General features: G+C 30.9%; 2 protein-coding genes across 2 annotated transcripts; one reads left to right on the plus strand and one right to left on the minus strand.

Annotated features, from left to right (window-relative positions):
• The first annotated feature begins 1,669 nt into the window (after positions 1-1,669).
• On the plus strand, positions 1,670-4,981 carry LOC100806973 (pentatricopeptide repeat-containing protein At3g57430, chloroplastic). The gene has a single exon (XM_003535410.5). The coding sequence runs from the start codon at positions 2,256-2,258 to the stop codon at positions 4,146-4,148; it is 1,893 nt and encodes a 630-aa protein (XP_003535458.1). The 5' UTR covers positions 1,670-2,255; the 3' UTR covers positions 4,149-4,981.
• Positions 4,982-5,574: 593 nt separating this feature from the next.
• LOC100814470 (haloacid dehalogenase-like hydrolase domain-containing protein At2g33255) lies at positions 5,575-7,858 on the minus strand. The gene is made up of 5 exons (XM_003536215.5): positions 7,449-7,858; positions 7,336-7,378; positions 7,127-7,187; positions 6,767-6,901; positions 5,575-5,947 (listed from the first exon to the last, which is right to left on the minus strand). Exons 1-5 carry the CDS (start codon positions 7,786-7,788, stop codon positions 5,783-5,785), a joined length of 744 nt encoding a protein of 247 aa, XP_003536263.1. The 5' UTR covers positions 7,789-7,858; the 3' UTR covers positions 5,575-5,782.
• Positions 7,859-13,438: the final 5,580 nt, after the last annotated feature.

A 13,438-nucleotide genomic window follows, 5' to 3' on the forward strand; every position in this document is an offset into this window, starting at 1 on the left:
TAATATTCTTTAAGCTTCAAAACAGTTAACCTTCAAATGATAAGAATATTAGGAAAAAGTGACTATCTTTCTGTATAGTGAAAACGTAGTCAATGTATACGTGCATCGTTTGCATTTGCATCTTCCGTAAATTATGTATTTCTTTGTTCTCTTTTACGTATTTAAATAATATTTTAATCCTCATCAAAGAAAAACTATAATATATGAATGCCAAAATAAACTTAAATAAGTAAAGCAACCAAAGCTATATAGTTGTCGAAAATTCGAAATTCAATTTATAAAACAATTACCTAACGAACTTTTAAATATTTAACAATGAAGAAATATTACAACTTATTGTTCTCAGCACCTGCACCCATTAAAAACATAAGAATAGCATAATAATATCAGTTTTTTTAATTAAAGAGAATATTAATGCATAAGCTCCATTCATTCGAACCTAAAAAAATATACCCCGCAACTTTTTCTATGCTGTTAAAGTAACAAAGTGGGGAATATATAATGAGAACTCGATCTTTATATTATGAGAAATGAAAATTATAAACAGAAAACTTCAATTCATGTGTTAATGATTAAGATTAAAAAAATATGTGACTTATATAGTTAAATTATTGTTCCTTTTCAACTAAGGAAATAGAGAAGAATTTAAAGGAGATTGTGTGTTTATACATTATACCCAATATTGAGTATAATATTTACAATTTAATGTCTAAATTGTTCTTACAAATGAGTTTGGAGTTAAAAAAAATGAAAGTTGAAATTTAAGAAAATCGAACACTGCAGAGAAAGAGAAAAAAGAAGCTGCTATGCAATTTTGTCATTAAAAAAAACAACAACTTTTAGAGGTTTTTAATCACAACCTAAAGTTAATTCAAAAGTCTACCGTCTACAAATGTGTTGGCTAGTAGGAATGGTAATCTAACGGCCACAACTAGTGCCTAACTGTTATCTGTCTGGCGTGTTAAAATATTCGTAGATCCACTTATGCAACTACTTGCAGATATTCATGGGTATTAAACAAATAAAAAAAAATAAAGCAAAACAAAAAAATATAAATATAATGCTCTAACAATTTCACTTCACGAAAATTAATCTCTTTAAAATATGTCAATTGCATAACTCCAAAATATAAATTCAAATATCATTAGTCTATTTAAATTAAACATCAGTTAAAATAACATTAATATATCTAAAACATGAGTTCAATAAAAACATTAATTCAATTCCTTAAATTTAACCTATCACCGTATTGATCATGTTTTCTATTTTTTTTTTTTTCTTCATATCGTTTTCCTTTTTTATTTATACACTCCAAAAATAAAATGTACGTTCAACCTTTTCCAGTCAGTTAATCTTCCAAGCTTTAGTGTGACCACACTTTCCCCGTACCATTGTAACACTGACATGGCAAGATGTATTAGGCCATATGCAACGGTTAATTTTAGAGGTTTCTTACCCTATTATTTGGTCTAATTATTGGAGGCAAATCTTGTTAGGCACCTGGTGCTTAGAATATCTCCATTGCAATATCTCTTCCTAAGTGGTCCTATTTGTACACATTTTTATTTTTATTTTTATTTAATTTAATCATCTCATAAGAATCTAACATCTCCAACCAAGCTCCTCTACAAAAATAATTAAATAGGTCCCAATGTTACATTAATAATTCTGCATCCTTACATTTCATCCTTAAATAGGTCCCAATATATATATATATATATATATATATATCATGGGTACATGAAATTGTTAATGAAAATTATCTCTCCTAAAGAGTACTTTTAATTTTAAAAAAATAAAAAAAATAAGCATGCTAATGATTTCAAAATCTCCTAAAACTATAATCAAGAAAGGAGCAAGAAATCGTATATCAATTACATGAAGAAAAAAAATCACAAATTCACAAGTATTGCTATGTAATATGAGAGATTTAGTACACGAAACACACGAACTCTAAAATGGATAACTGTCATTTTTTAAAGTAATTATTAATTAGCAATTAAAAAATCTATAAAATAATTTCTTTAATGAAATACACATTAGCACGAAAACATTTTTCGTGCAAATTAGCATTTCCGTTACACAGACTAAAATAAAATATCATCTTCAATTCTTAAGAATGAAAAAAAAAAAACTAAACTAAAATAAGATACAACAAATTAAGAAAGAAAATTACATGATAAACCCTTTCCACACCCCATGAAACCTGAATCTGTATTCCTCTCAAACTTGATTCTCCGCACCCGCTGGCTCATATGGTTCTGAGGAGGACATTTTCATTCACCCTTACAACCTCTCGTTATTACACTTCTGCCACCGTCTCCCTCGCGCACACGCCGCAGAGTCTCCTTCATCTGCTTCAGCTGTGCATCGACCTTCGATCTCAGAAACTCGCCCAGCAATCTCACGCGCAAATCCTCGCCAATGGGTTCGCGCAAAACGCTTTCCTCGCCACCAGGCTCGTCTCTGCTTACGCCACGTGTGGCGAGTTAGCCACGTCAAGGTTTGTCTTCGAGTCCGTTGAGGCCAAGAGCGTTTACCTCTGGAACTCACTGATCAATGGGTATGTTAAAAATCACGACTTTCGTCAAGCCCTTGCTTTGTTCCGCGAAATGGGTCGTAATGGGATGTTGCCCGATGATTACACTCTCGCAACGGTTTTCAAAGTTTTTGGTGAACTTGAGGACTTGGTTTCTGGGAAATTGATTCATGGGAAGGGTATAAGGATTGGATTTGTGTCGGATGTTGTTGTTGGCAATTCTCTGATGTCAATGTATTGTAGGTGTGGAGAGTTTGGTGATGCAGTGAAGGTGTTCGATGAAACGCCTCACAGGAATGTGGGTTCATTTAATGTAGTAATTTCTGGGTGTGCTGCATTGGAAAACTGTAATTTTACTTCGCATGATGATTTATCGAACTTTTTTCTGAGAATGCAATGTGAAGGGTTTAAGGCTGATGCTTTCACGGTTGCGAGTTTGCTGCCTGTGTGTTGTGGCGATACTGGGAAATGGGATTATGGGAGGGAGCTTCACTGTTATGTTGTGAAAAATGGGTTGGATTTGAAGATGGATTCAGATGTGCATCTGGGGTCTTCTTTGATTGATATGTATTCCAGGAGTAAGAAAGTTGTTCTTGGAAGGAGAGTGTTTGACCAAATGAAAAACAGGAATGTGTATGTTTGGACGGCAATGATCAATGGTTATGTGCAGAATGGAGCACCTGACGATGCATTGGTTCTTCTCCGCGCGATGCAAATGAAGGATGGGATACGACCCAATAAAGTATCACTTATTAGTGCGCTTCCAGCTTGTGGCTTGCTTGCTGGATTAATAGGAGGGAAACAAATACATGGGTTTTCTATTAAAATGGAGTTAAATGATGATGTTTCCCTATGCAATGCTTTAATTGACATGTACTCCAAATGTGGGAGTTTGGATTATGCAAGACGAGCCTTTGAAACTAGTTCTTACTTCAAAGATGCTATCACTTGGAGTTCAATGATCTCTGCATATGGATTACATGGGAGAGGGGAGGAGGCTATTATTGCGTATTACAAAATGCTTCAGCAAGGGTTCAAACCAGACATGATAACAGTGGTTGGTGTTCTTTCTGCTTGTAGCAAGTCAGGATTGGTAGATGAAGGCATTAGTATATACAAGTCACTGATGACTAAGTATGAAATAAAACCAACAGTTGAAATTTGTGCTTGTGTTGTGGATATGCTAGGTCGATCAGGCCAGCTTGATCAAGCCTTGGAATTCATCAAAGAAATGCCTTTAGATCCTGGTCCAAGTGTTTGGGGATCTCTTTTAACTGCCTCTGTAATACATGGGAATTCAAGGACAAGAGACCTGGCTTATAGGCATCTCTTAGAACTAGAACCTGAAAACCCTTCAAATTATATCTCACTTTCAAATACATATGCTTCCGACAGAAGATGGGATGTGGTAACTGAGGTGAGAACAATCATGAAAGAAAGAGGTTTAAAAAAGGTTCCAGGTTGCAGTTGGATAACTATTAGTGGGAAGACTCATTCTTTTTCTGTTGCTGACAAAGCACATCCTTCATCTAGTTTAATCTATGAAATGCTCGGTGACCTAGTATCAATAATGACAGATGGCTGTGCTGATATTGATATCCTGACTTAAATCTGCTGGTATTCATGTGTTGAAAATCTTGGAAGTGTCTAGTAAACACTGAAAACTGGACTGTCATGTAGCTCAGCCAACTCTGACACCATTTGCTTGGTGATCATTCAAGACCCAACTCGATATGCCATTCATTATTTTAGTTAGAGAAACGATAGATAAGCCCCAACTTGTAGGTGGTTTAGTAATTATGGTTAACTTTTTGTGGCATTAGCAGCTTTGAAATTTTAACATGGTGACTGCAATCGTTTTCCCTGAGATACTAAGCAACTAATCAATGTGCAGATGAGATGCATGGAGGTTCACATGCAGCCTAACCATCATGAAAAAGAGAAGGGTAGGGAGGGGTACTCTAATTATGGGAAACCATAGAGACCCATAACCAAAAAGGAAAATGGGGAGAAAAACTACATGGACCATAATATTTAAACCATTTCTTCCAAATCAAGCCTTATTACTGCATGGGCAATTAGGTATCAAAAGCATATAAAGCTAGCTACTACCCACTAGAATGGAAGAATAGGGATCTGCATGGAGTTCACATTCTGATTTACAACCTGATAGCAAAGATCTCCATTTCAAATGTAATAGCATTAGTAGACGTTGATTCAACAATTCATGCCACCATGGGGGAAAAATGATAAATCATCAGTTTCAAATTCTTGTTTTTTAGTGTTGTTAGGTTGAATGCTTTCTTGGATAGCTTGCCATAATTGTCAGGTGAATGATATTAAACGAGTATGAATTGGTGATTTAGGAAGAATAAATGGTAGAAGATTAGGATATAGGAATATTTGCATTTTCAGTGGAGGATTACTGATTCAGGAACTTTATCTCACTTGTGTATTTTTTTTATTTTCTCTTCCAAGATATAGTGAATTTTCCTGTCAAACCTACATTCCATTTAACTATGTTGCATTCCATACTCGGTCGGTCCCAAGCCCACAAAAAGCAAGGAGGGTTGCGTTAAGTAATTGATACTTTGATAGTCCATGTAAAACTCTATCAAATTTTCATTGGCATGGAACAACCAACTATGATGTAAAATTAGCAGAAAAGTACTTCTTGACATTTATCACTTCTGGCCTATTTGAATAAGTTTATCAAGTACTTTTGGTCTAGCAGAACCATATAGATCATAAATAACCATCCATCAAAATGACAATTGGCAAACGCTTTTTTCTATTACGAATCCATGGACATTGGTTAAGGAGAAACAATTACACTTTGTAAGGCTAAGTTTCCCTCACATATATACTTGTAACTGAACTCTGTCTGGGAAGTCTTAATATGCACAAAACCAGACATAACATCGTGCCAAAACCCACGAGTCCAAAAAACTGAAGTAACATCCAGAACTCGCAAGTCCAAGAAAGAGAGGCAACATGTACAGCACAATCCAATGTATCTTGCTACCGACATCAAATTTTAGAACAGTAATTTTGGATGGCATTCATGCCCATATAAGACAAGTTACAGCATCATTATTAATATGCCACCTAGTAAATCCTTCAACCTAAAGTTTTAATGATATTTTGTTTCGTGAAGGAATAAAACTACTCCTAACATATATGCCTCCTCCATATCTCAAGCATAAACCACAAAATAATGGTTCACGTTAACAATCCTTGACATCATGGTGACAAATCAAAATTTTCCTTCAGAACTGAGTGAACTTCATCAAGGGAAGTCACCTTGAAATCTGGTTTAAATTCAACATCAGCATACTCGGGAGAATCATATACTCCTGTTTGATCAAGCAAGCATGTAAAGGCTCCTGCTTGCCTTCCACAAGGCACCTGTGAAAAGGTCAAACAAGCAATGCAGCATAAATCAATTACCATCCAAACTCAAATACATTCAAGTACAAGGGAAACAGTGCATAAAATGGAAAGGAATTGGTTTGCAGCTGTGTTGAAAATAACGAGTCACTTTAAAAAATATCTGCTCACAATTAAATTTGGCACCCTTCTCATAAAACCAACACTACTTTGCTTCTCACACAGATGGCCACTATTAAATTTTACAGGAAATACAAGGTTCCACTTTTAATCATAGTTTTGGGAGATTATAGAAATGGGTAAATAAACATCATATGACACTTTCCTCAAAAAAAAAACATCATATGACACTAAATTAAATAAACCATTAGGCAGTAATGTAATTTACCCTATAACTCAGTGCACATCCTATGAAAGTATTTTTGGTCTCTCACTATAGTTAAAGGAAATGTTAAAATCACTTATCATTTTCTGTTATACAGGGTTTAGTCCCCTTGCAAGCCATTTATCAATGCAGCACATTCCTCATTCTATGACTGATTAAGTGCAGGTATTTGAAGTAGCGTAAAACTGACAGATAAAGTGATGGGAAAATCAAAATACCACTATGCATAGAGAAATGAAATCCAGAATAAAATAACAGCCTGAGTCACAGGTTTTATCTATTGTAAGCAATGACACTCCGGTTTGCAGACTGATCACTTTTTTTTTTACAATAAAGTTCACTAGTCAGCTTTGCAGGTATTTGAAATGTCTTCTTAGTTTTCTCTACAAAGAAAAGAGTACCAGTAGTCATTTATCATGAATACTTACATTATCAAGAAAAGAATTACTTACATCATCTTTAAGGCTATCTCCAATCATTATAACTTCATTTGGTTGAACTTCCCAAAGAGAACAAATATGCAGTAGTGGACCTGGATCGGGTTTATAAGGACGAAATTCCCTGCTTAATGCTGGAGAAAATGTAATCTGCATCAATGAGGTAATAGTATATAATGAACAAGTCTAACACTCCAAAAGAAAGCTGTAGTGTAAAATCCCTGTTGTGCCTATTTAGTGATATTAGCATAATACCATAGCAGGAGAAAAATGGATAACCAGAGTTCATGCACAATTTCCCCACATCAATTTAATCCAATTCTCCTAGAAAGAAGAAAGTAATATATATACAGTTGCATTTGTTGGCAAACTCACCCCAAACCTTTCATGGAACAAATCAACTGCTGACTTCGTGTTCCGAGTGATCAAACCCCTCCTAAAAAACTGATATATAACATGAGTAATTTGCTCACATTTCACAACCACCAAGATAATGATGTCATTATTGTTGGGACAATAACTTCACATTTTACAAATAAGTTAGTTAAATAAACATAAGAGGAAGAAAGTGTGCTTAACTGGACCTTATTTTCTTAGAATCGAGCATCGCACAAAGCTCAGCACAACCTGCACAACGGGTATAAAACTTGTAAATAAGAAAAATAGAGAGAGGAATGCATGGAAAGTGCAAACGAACCAGGCATGATTTGAAGGCGCTCGAGACCCTGACGCTCGACCTCAGCAATGGCGTCGAATGCCTTGCGCTGTTTGTGAGGTGGCCAGCCGTCGATGTGGCCCAAAATGTCGATGCCGGAAGGGTTTTCCGCTTTGAGCCTCAGGTACTCCTCGTCGCCCAGCACCGCCCTGTACATCGCCGGAAAATCGATCACCGGGACGGTCAGGGTGCCGTCCATGTCGAAAACGACGCCCCTCAGGCGCGTTTTGACGACGCCGGGAGCTTGACGGGACATTTGCTTGGACTTTGGGAGCGTGGAGAGGATAAAGGATTTAGCGCAATTGGATACGAGCAATGGCATCTCTCTCTGCTTAACTACACCCACCCACACTCTACCATCTCTATCACCTTCTTTACCATTTTGGGACTAATTACTTCTCATTCCTCAATTAAAAGCGTTTTACTTTTTTTTAATTTAAATTATAAAATTATTTACTATTTTAATGTCATTTTTTTATTTACTACTTTAAATTTATTAAGTTTTTTTAAAAAAAAGTTTACAACTTCACGGTGATAAGTTTTTTTAACTTATGACTTCGAAGAAGTTGTATGTTTTTTTGTATGATTTTAAAGTTGGTTTTTTTTTTCTTTACGTTTAAAGTTTTTAATTTTAGAATTTTTGTTTTCTTTTTTTGTTTTTATTTAAAAATTATAAATAATTTTATTTATTTAATTATTAAATAAATATTTTAATTACATCTCATCTCATTACACTGTGCATTTATTTATATGTTTTCTAAATAAATATAAATTGTATATGGACTAATATTCATGATTTAAATGTGATAGTTAATACGTTACATTAATCTTTATTATCATCGCTATTGTATACTTTTAGGTACTACTTGACCTACTTTTATTTATTTTTAGTTTTTATTCTTTTCTAAAGGAAAAATGATGGCTCAAAACTTTTTTATGAAATATTTTTAAAAATTTAGACAGGTTATTTTTCTAAAAGAAAAGAAAAATAAGTATATTTTTTTAATGTAACGTATTAACTATCACATGGAATAAAATATTTATTTAATAATTAAATAAATAAAATTATTTATAATTTAAAAAAAAATTAAAAACAAAACAAAAAAGAAAATATAAGTAAATAAAAAAATTAAAAATTAAAAACTTTAAACATAAAAAAATGACTTCAAAGTCATAAAAAAAAATTTGATAGGAAATGTTAAAAATAAAACTTACCAATTTTTTATGTTAAAATAGGTAAAAATTTGATGTTGATTAATGATTGATATTTGAATACTAATTTAAATTATGCAATGTAATCGTGCTAATAAAATAATTGTGATATAATATTGAGATAATAAATGATAGAATTTAAGATATTTATAATAAAATTGTGAGAAAAAAACTTAAGAATACAAACATCTTTTTTTAAAAAAAGTTTAAGATAATATTCATTACAATTGTCATAATTACTATAATTACTGTAATTTGTGATGATAAAAAAAACTTTCCTGAATTATAAAAAGTAGATAACTTATCTTCTAAAAGTTTGCCTAATTAGAATATATAATTGTTATAATCATCATAATTACTATTATTTATGTAATTAATTACAAAAAAATGATGAAGAGAAAGCTCCTTTTTTTTAAATGTACTAATTGATTTATCCGATGTTTTTTTTTCTCTGTTTACTTTATTTGTTGATGGATTTTGGATTATACACTTGTTGGGGCACTATTTTTGCGTCATAGCAGACAATTGCCAACGAAGACATAATAATTTGAAAATTTATTTTCTTCATTCATAAAAATACTTGAATATACCATAAGTTCATTAAAATTATTTTTAACGTATTATTTGGTTATATTGTATGTTTGATAAACAGAAAAAAAAATCATTTATCTAAAAATCAGGCAAGCAATAACAGTCAAGACTGCCTCAATGTTGTTAATTACTTTATCAGTGTAGTCAAGACTGCCTCAATTTTATCACAAAACTGCCCAATAATTTTATTTTTTTTAAGTAACTACCCACTAATATTTTCTCCCTCAAATATTTGGTTTCCTATTTATATTTTATAAAAAAAAAATTCTAAAACGTGCAACTGCCAACACTCTCCCATGATATAAGTTGGCATTGGTATTCACCTATTGGGTTACCACCATTTATTGTCCTCTATGCATGCAACAATTTTTCTTACAATTAATAATTTTAAACTCGGTTTAAATTTTTTTATCAGTAAATCTATTTCACTTTTAAAATTCAGCTTCTGTTTTTTTATTTGAAAAAATAAAAATAAACCCATGAAATTGCGAACCAGTTTTATGTTACTTCATTTTATTTTAAAAAAATAGGTAAAGTATAAAAAAGCAAACCTACAAATCAAAGAATTTGTTTTTATTTTTGTACAGGTCACTTTGTTGTTGTTGTTGTTTTCTTTAGGGATTATATGTATTCTTGATTGAAGGTTTTTTATTTTTTAATTTAATGTTGTGGAAAGGTATTTATGATTCACTTTAATTTAACTATGTTAATAAATTATTAATATATAATCACGTTAAATTCAATTATGATAACTGAAAATCAGTATTAGATTCAATACTAATAAGAGTTAATTTGTTAATAAATAAAGGGAGAGAGAAGACTATATGAGAGAGCTATAAATTGAAAATTATTAGCTTATTATGAAGAAAAAGGTGTGAGAGGTATAAGAGAATCAGTTTTCACATTTTAGAAGAGGGATTCCGCGGAAACCAATTTGTTTTTTTTTTTATTTTTAAAAAGAAACTAATCTTTGAAATTGTAAATCACTTTTGTCTTATTTCATTTAATTTTGCATTACATCTTTTATTTTCATTCCACAATAATACCGTTATTTTCAACTTTAAATCAAACAAATTATAAGTCCAAACTATGTAAAGATGCGACCAAATCGTATTCACTAAAATTATATTTAACTATTTAAATTTAAAAATAAATAAATCAAATAATTATTTAAAACAATTGTATAAAAATTCATTATTTGAGTCAAAGAAAAAATATGAATTGTTATTTTAAAAATAAAATTACATATGATTAATCATTAATATATTCAACACGGACACCTAAAAGTAATAAAAATATAAAATTCATATTTTAATATCTGTAAAAAAAATGATAATTTATTGATTAGATGTCAATCTCAATGTACTTGTGTTATTTGTCATGCTAATTGTGTTGCTTCTAATTTCTCTTTAATTTATTCATTTCTGCACAATTTATTTGTCTTTATTCCATGGTCATTATTTATGGTTTATTTCTTGTATTTTTCTTCCATATTTCTCTTTATTATTGTTCTCTTGATTGTTGAATATTTAAATTATTCATATTTTATATCACTAGTTAAAGAAAGATAATTTTCGCAAATTAATGTAAAAAAAGAAATAAATAGAATATAATTAAAAGATAAATAGAAAAAGGCTAATAGGGAGTTTTGTAGTGTATTGATGGGGAAAATAAGATTTGAGAGAATAATATAAAATGAAATTAAAAAGGTAAAATTATAAATTTGCCCCCCCCCCTAATTGTCTCTATTGAAGCATTTTGTCTTTTTTTTTATCCAATCAATCTTGATCTCTATTTGAACGTTAACCATTAAGAACTTATGTTGACTAATAAGTGTCAATGTCTTAGGAGTCCGTCAAAGGGTTCGTGATTTTTAATTGAATGGTTGTGATTCCTTCTCCTTTATTTTCCTCTTTTTATTTATCTCTTTTCCAATTTATCCTTTAATTCTCCTCTTCTCCTTCTCTACTAATGTTGTCTCGGATTCCATCATCTCCACCTTTGTCGATAACGAATCCTTCATCAAGTTCGACCAACAAACACAAAAGTAAGTATTGAAAAACCAAAACACTTATAATGGAATCTAGAGGAATGAAATCAAGATTCAAAGTGAATGAATGGGACCGAGAATTTCAAACAAAATCAATTCAGGAATCAAGAAGGGTAATCAAAGAAACAAATGTAAAAAAAAAAAGGCAATCAAGAAGTGAATGAAAGTGAAGATCCAGAAATTACAAAACCCAACGAAATAATGAAAAACCCAAATCGGGAACAAAAAAAACAATACACAATGAAGGTGAAAGGAAGGGATCTTTATCCATAAATCCCTCGACTTCTATGTTCGCATTCAAAGACAAACTCCCTCTGTCACATTGTTATTCTCGTCAACAATCATATTTTCTATTGTTTGCAGATTTGTAACTCATCTTCACACATGAAGTTGCACACAATAATGAAAGTGACCTCTTACAAACTCATCTTCACACATGAGGTTGCACACAATAATGGAAGTGACGTCTTACCTTCCAAAATAGGTGATTGTCTTTGGTTTCATGCCACCACAATGGTTGTTCCAATGGTTTCGTTGTGATGATTGTGCTTGCAACAAACAAAAGTAAGAGAAAATAGGGGAATAAAAAGGGGCATAAAGGAAAAGTGAGGGGAAAAACACGGTTTAAAGGACATAGGCTAGATATTGGCATGTGTCAATCAATGTAAATTATTAACGGTCAACGTCTAAATATGGATTAGGAGACTAAGATCGCGTGATTAGATAAAAAAGGAGAACAAAATACGTTAATAATCTTAAAGGGAAATCAAAATTGAAATTAGAGACAATTAAGGAGACTAAATTACAATTTTACCAATTAAAAAATAAGTTTAAAAAAGGAAGAAAATTGAAAATATAAATTATAGAACAATAGGTGTTTTACCTTTATGTGACAATCCAAAGTGGTGGATAGTTTACCCTCCTCAATGAAGCCAATATTTGTTGACTTGAAAATAACTGATTTAAGATGAAGGAGAAAGAGAAAAAGAGAGAAATAAGATTAAAAAAATGAATTTCTTAAAATCAAAATAATTCAAGATTTTACAATTTCCTTAAAACTTTGATTGTTAATGAGTAGCTTAAAAAACCCTTTTAAAGTTAAAGTTATTGTATTATGATAAACCTGAAATGCACATGTTAAAAAAAAACGTAAATACAAATAATTAATATATATATATATATATATATATATATATATATATATATATATATATATATAATATACAATGTAAACAAAACTTACATCTAAACGTTAAACAAAGAATCTGAAAACTGCATGAAACCATGGTAAACAAGTTAATCATTCAAAAAAGATAAACAAAATCAGCTTCTGCAACATTAAAAATTGAACAAAAAAAAATTGATTTTTCTATTCATGTTCCTTCAACATTAAATGTTATAGAAAAGGAAGGTTGAAAAATATAAAACAGTAAGAGATAAGATGATTTCTTATATATAGGTGACATATAAAACATGTTTAGTCTGCAAATTATATTGACAAACAATTATACAATTAATAGGTCAATTCAATAATAAGAGGGAATATGAAAGGAATGAGATGGTAGGAAAATTGTTTGGAGAAGGATGCAAATAAAATGGAGGAAATCGAAAGGAATTAAATGGAGGTACGAGTAATTCGCGAGATGAATCAGAGGCACAATTAAAGAAAGAAAGAAAAAAGTTTAAAGAAAGTGGGAAAGTTGAATATGTCTATGTGTAAAATGAGGGAAACATTTTCAATTAAAAAAAATAAAATATAGGAGTGAAATTGAAATAACAAGTTACACAAATCAAGTACGCATCAGTTTTTAGTTTGATGTGAGAGGCAGCAGTTTTTAAATATAGGAAAAATATAAATTGTCCGTGCATATTGGCAGATTTAGATTTTTGTTCCGTTTTTTAAATTTAAGTTTTGAAAGATAAAATGATCAAAAAAAATTATTCAATAAGATATTCTTTTTATCTATTGTTATAGAGTTATCCAATTATGTATTCTTTTTATCTATTATTGTAGAAGTTATCCAATTGGACATTTCCTTTATCTATTGTTATAGATAAGATAATAGTAAAATTCAATTATTTAATTTAATTTAGTTAATAATAATAAATTTATCTTAAA

Source organism: Glycine max, chromosome 10, assembly GCF_000004515.6.
Source record: "Glycine max cultivar Williams 82 chromosome 10, Glycine_max_v4.0, whole genome shotgun sequence".
NCBI classification, from domain to species: domain Eukaryota; kingdom Viridiplantae; phylum Streptophyta; class Magnoliopsida; order Fabales; family Fabaceae; genus Glycine; species Glycine max.

Excerpts from the sequence above, each read along its gene's own strand:
- LOC100806973 (XM_003535410.5), top strand. The coding sequence starts at position 2,256 with ATGGTTCTGAGGAGGACATTTTCATTCACCCTTACAACCTCTCGTTAT.
- LOC100814470 (XM_003536215.5), bottom strand. The coding sequence starts at position 7,788 with ATGCCATTGCTCGTATCCAATTGCGCTAAATCCTTTATCCTCTCCACG. Across the intron at positions 7,379-7,448 it reads GCGCCTTCAAATCATGCCTG|GTTGTGCTGAGCTTTGTGCG; the intron begins GTTCGTTTGCAC and ends CCCGTTGTGCAG. Across the intron at positions 6,902-7,126 it reads TGTTCCATGAAAGGTTTGGG|ATTACATTTTCTCCAGCATT; the intron begins GTGAGTTTGCCA and ends TCATTGATGCAG.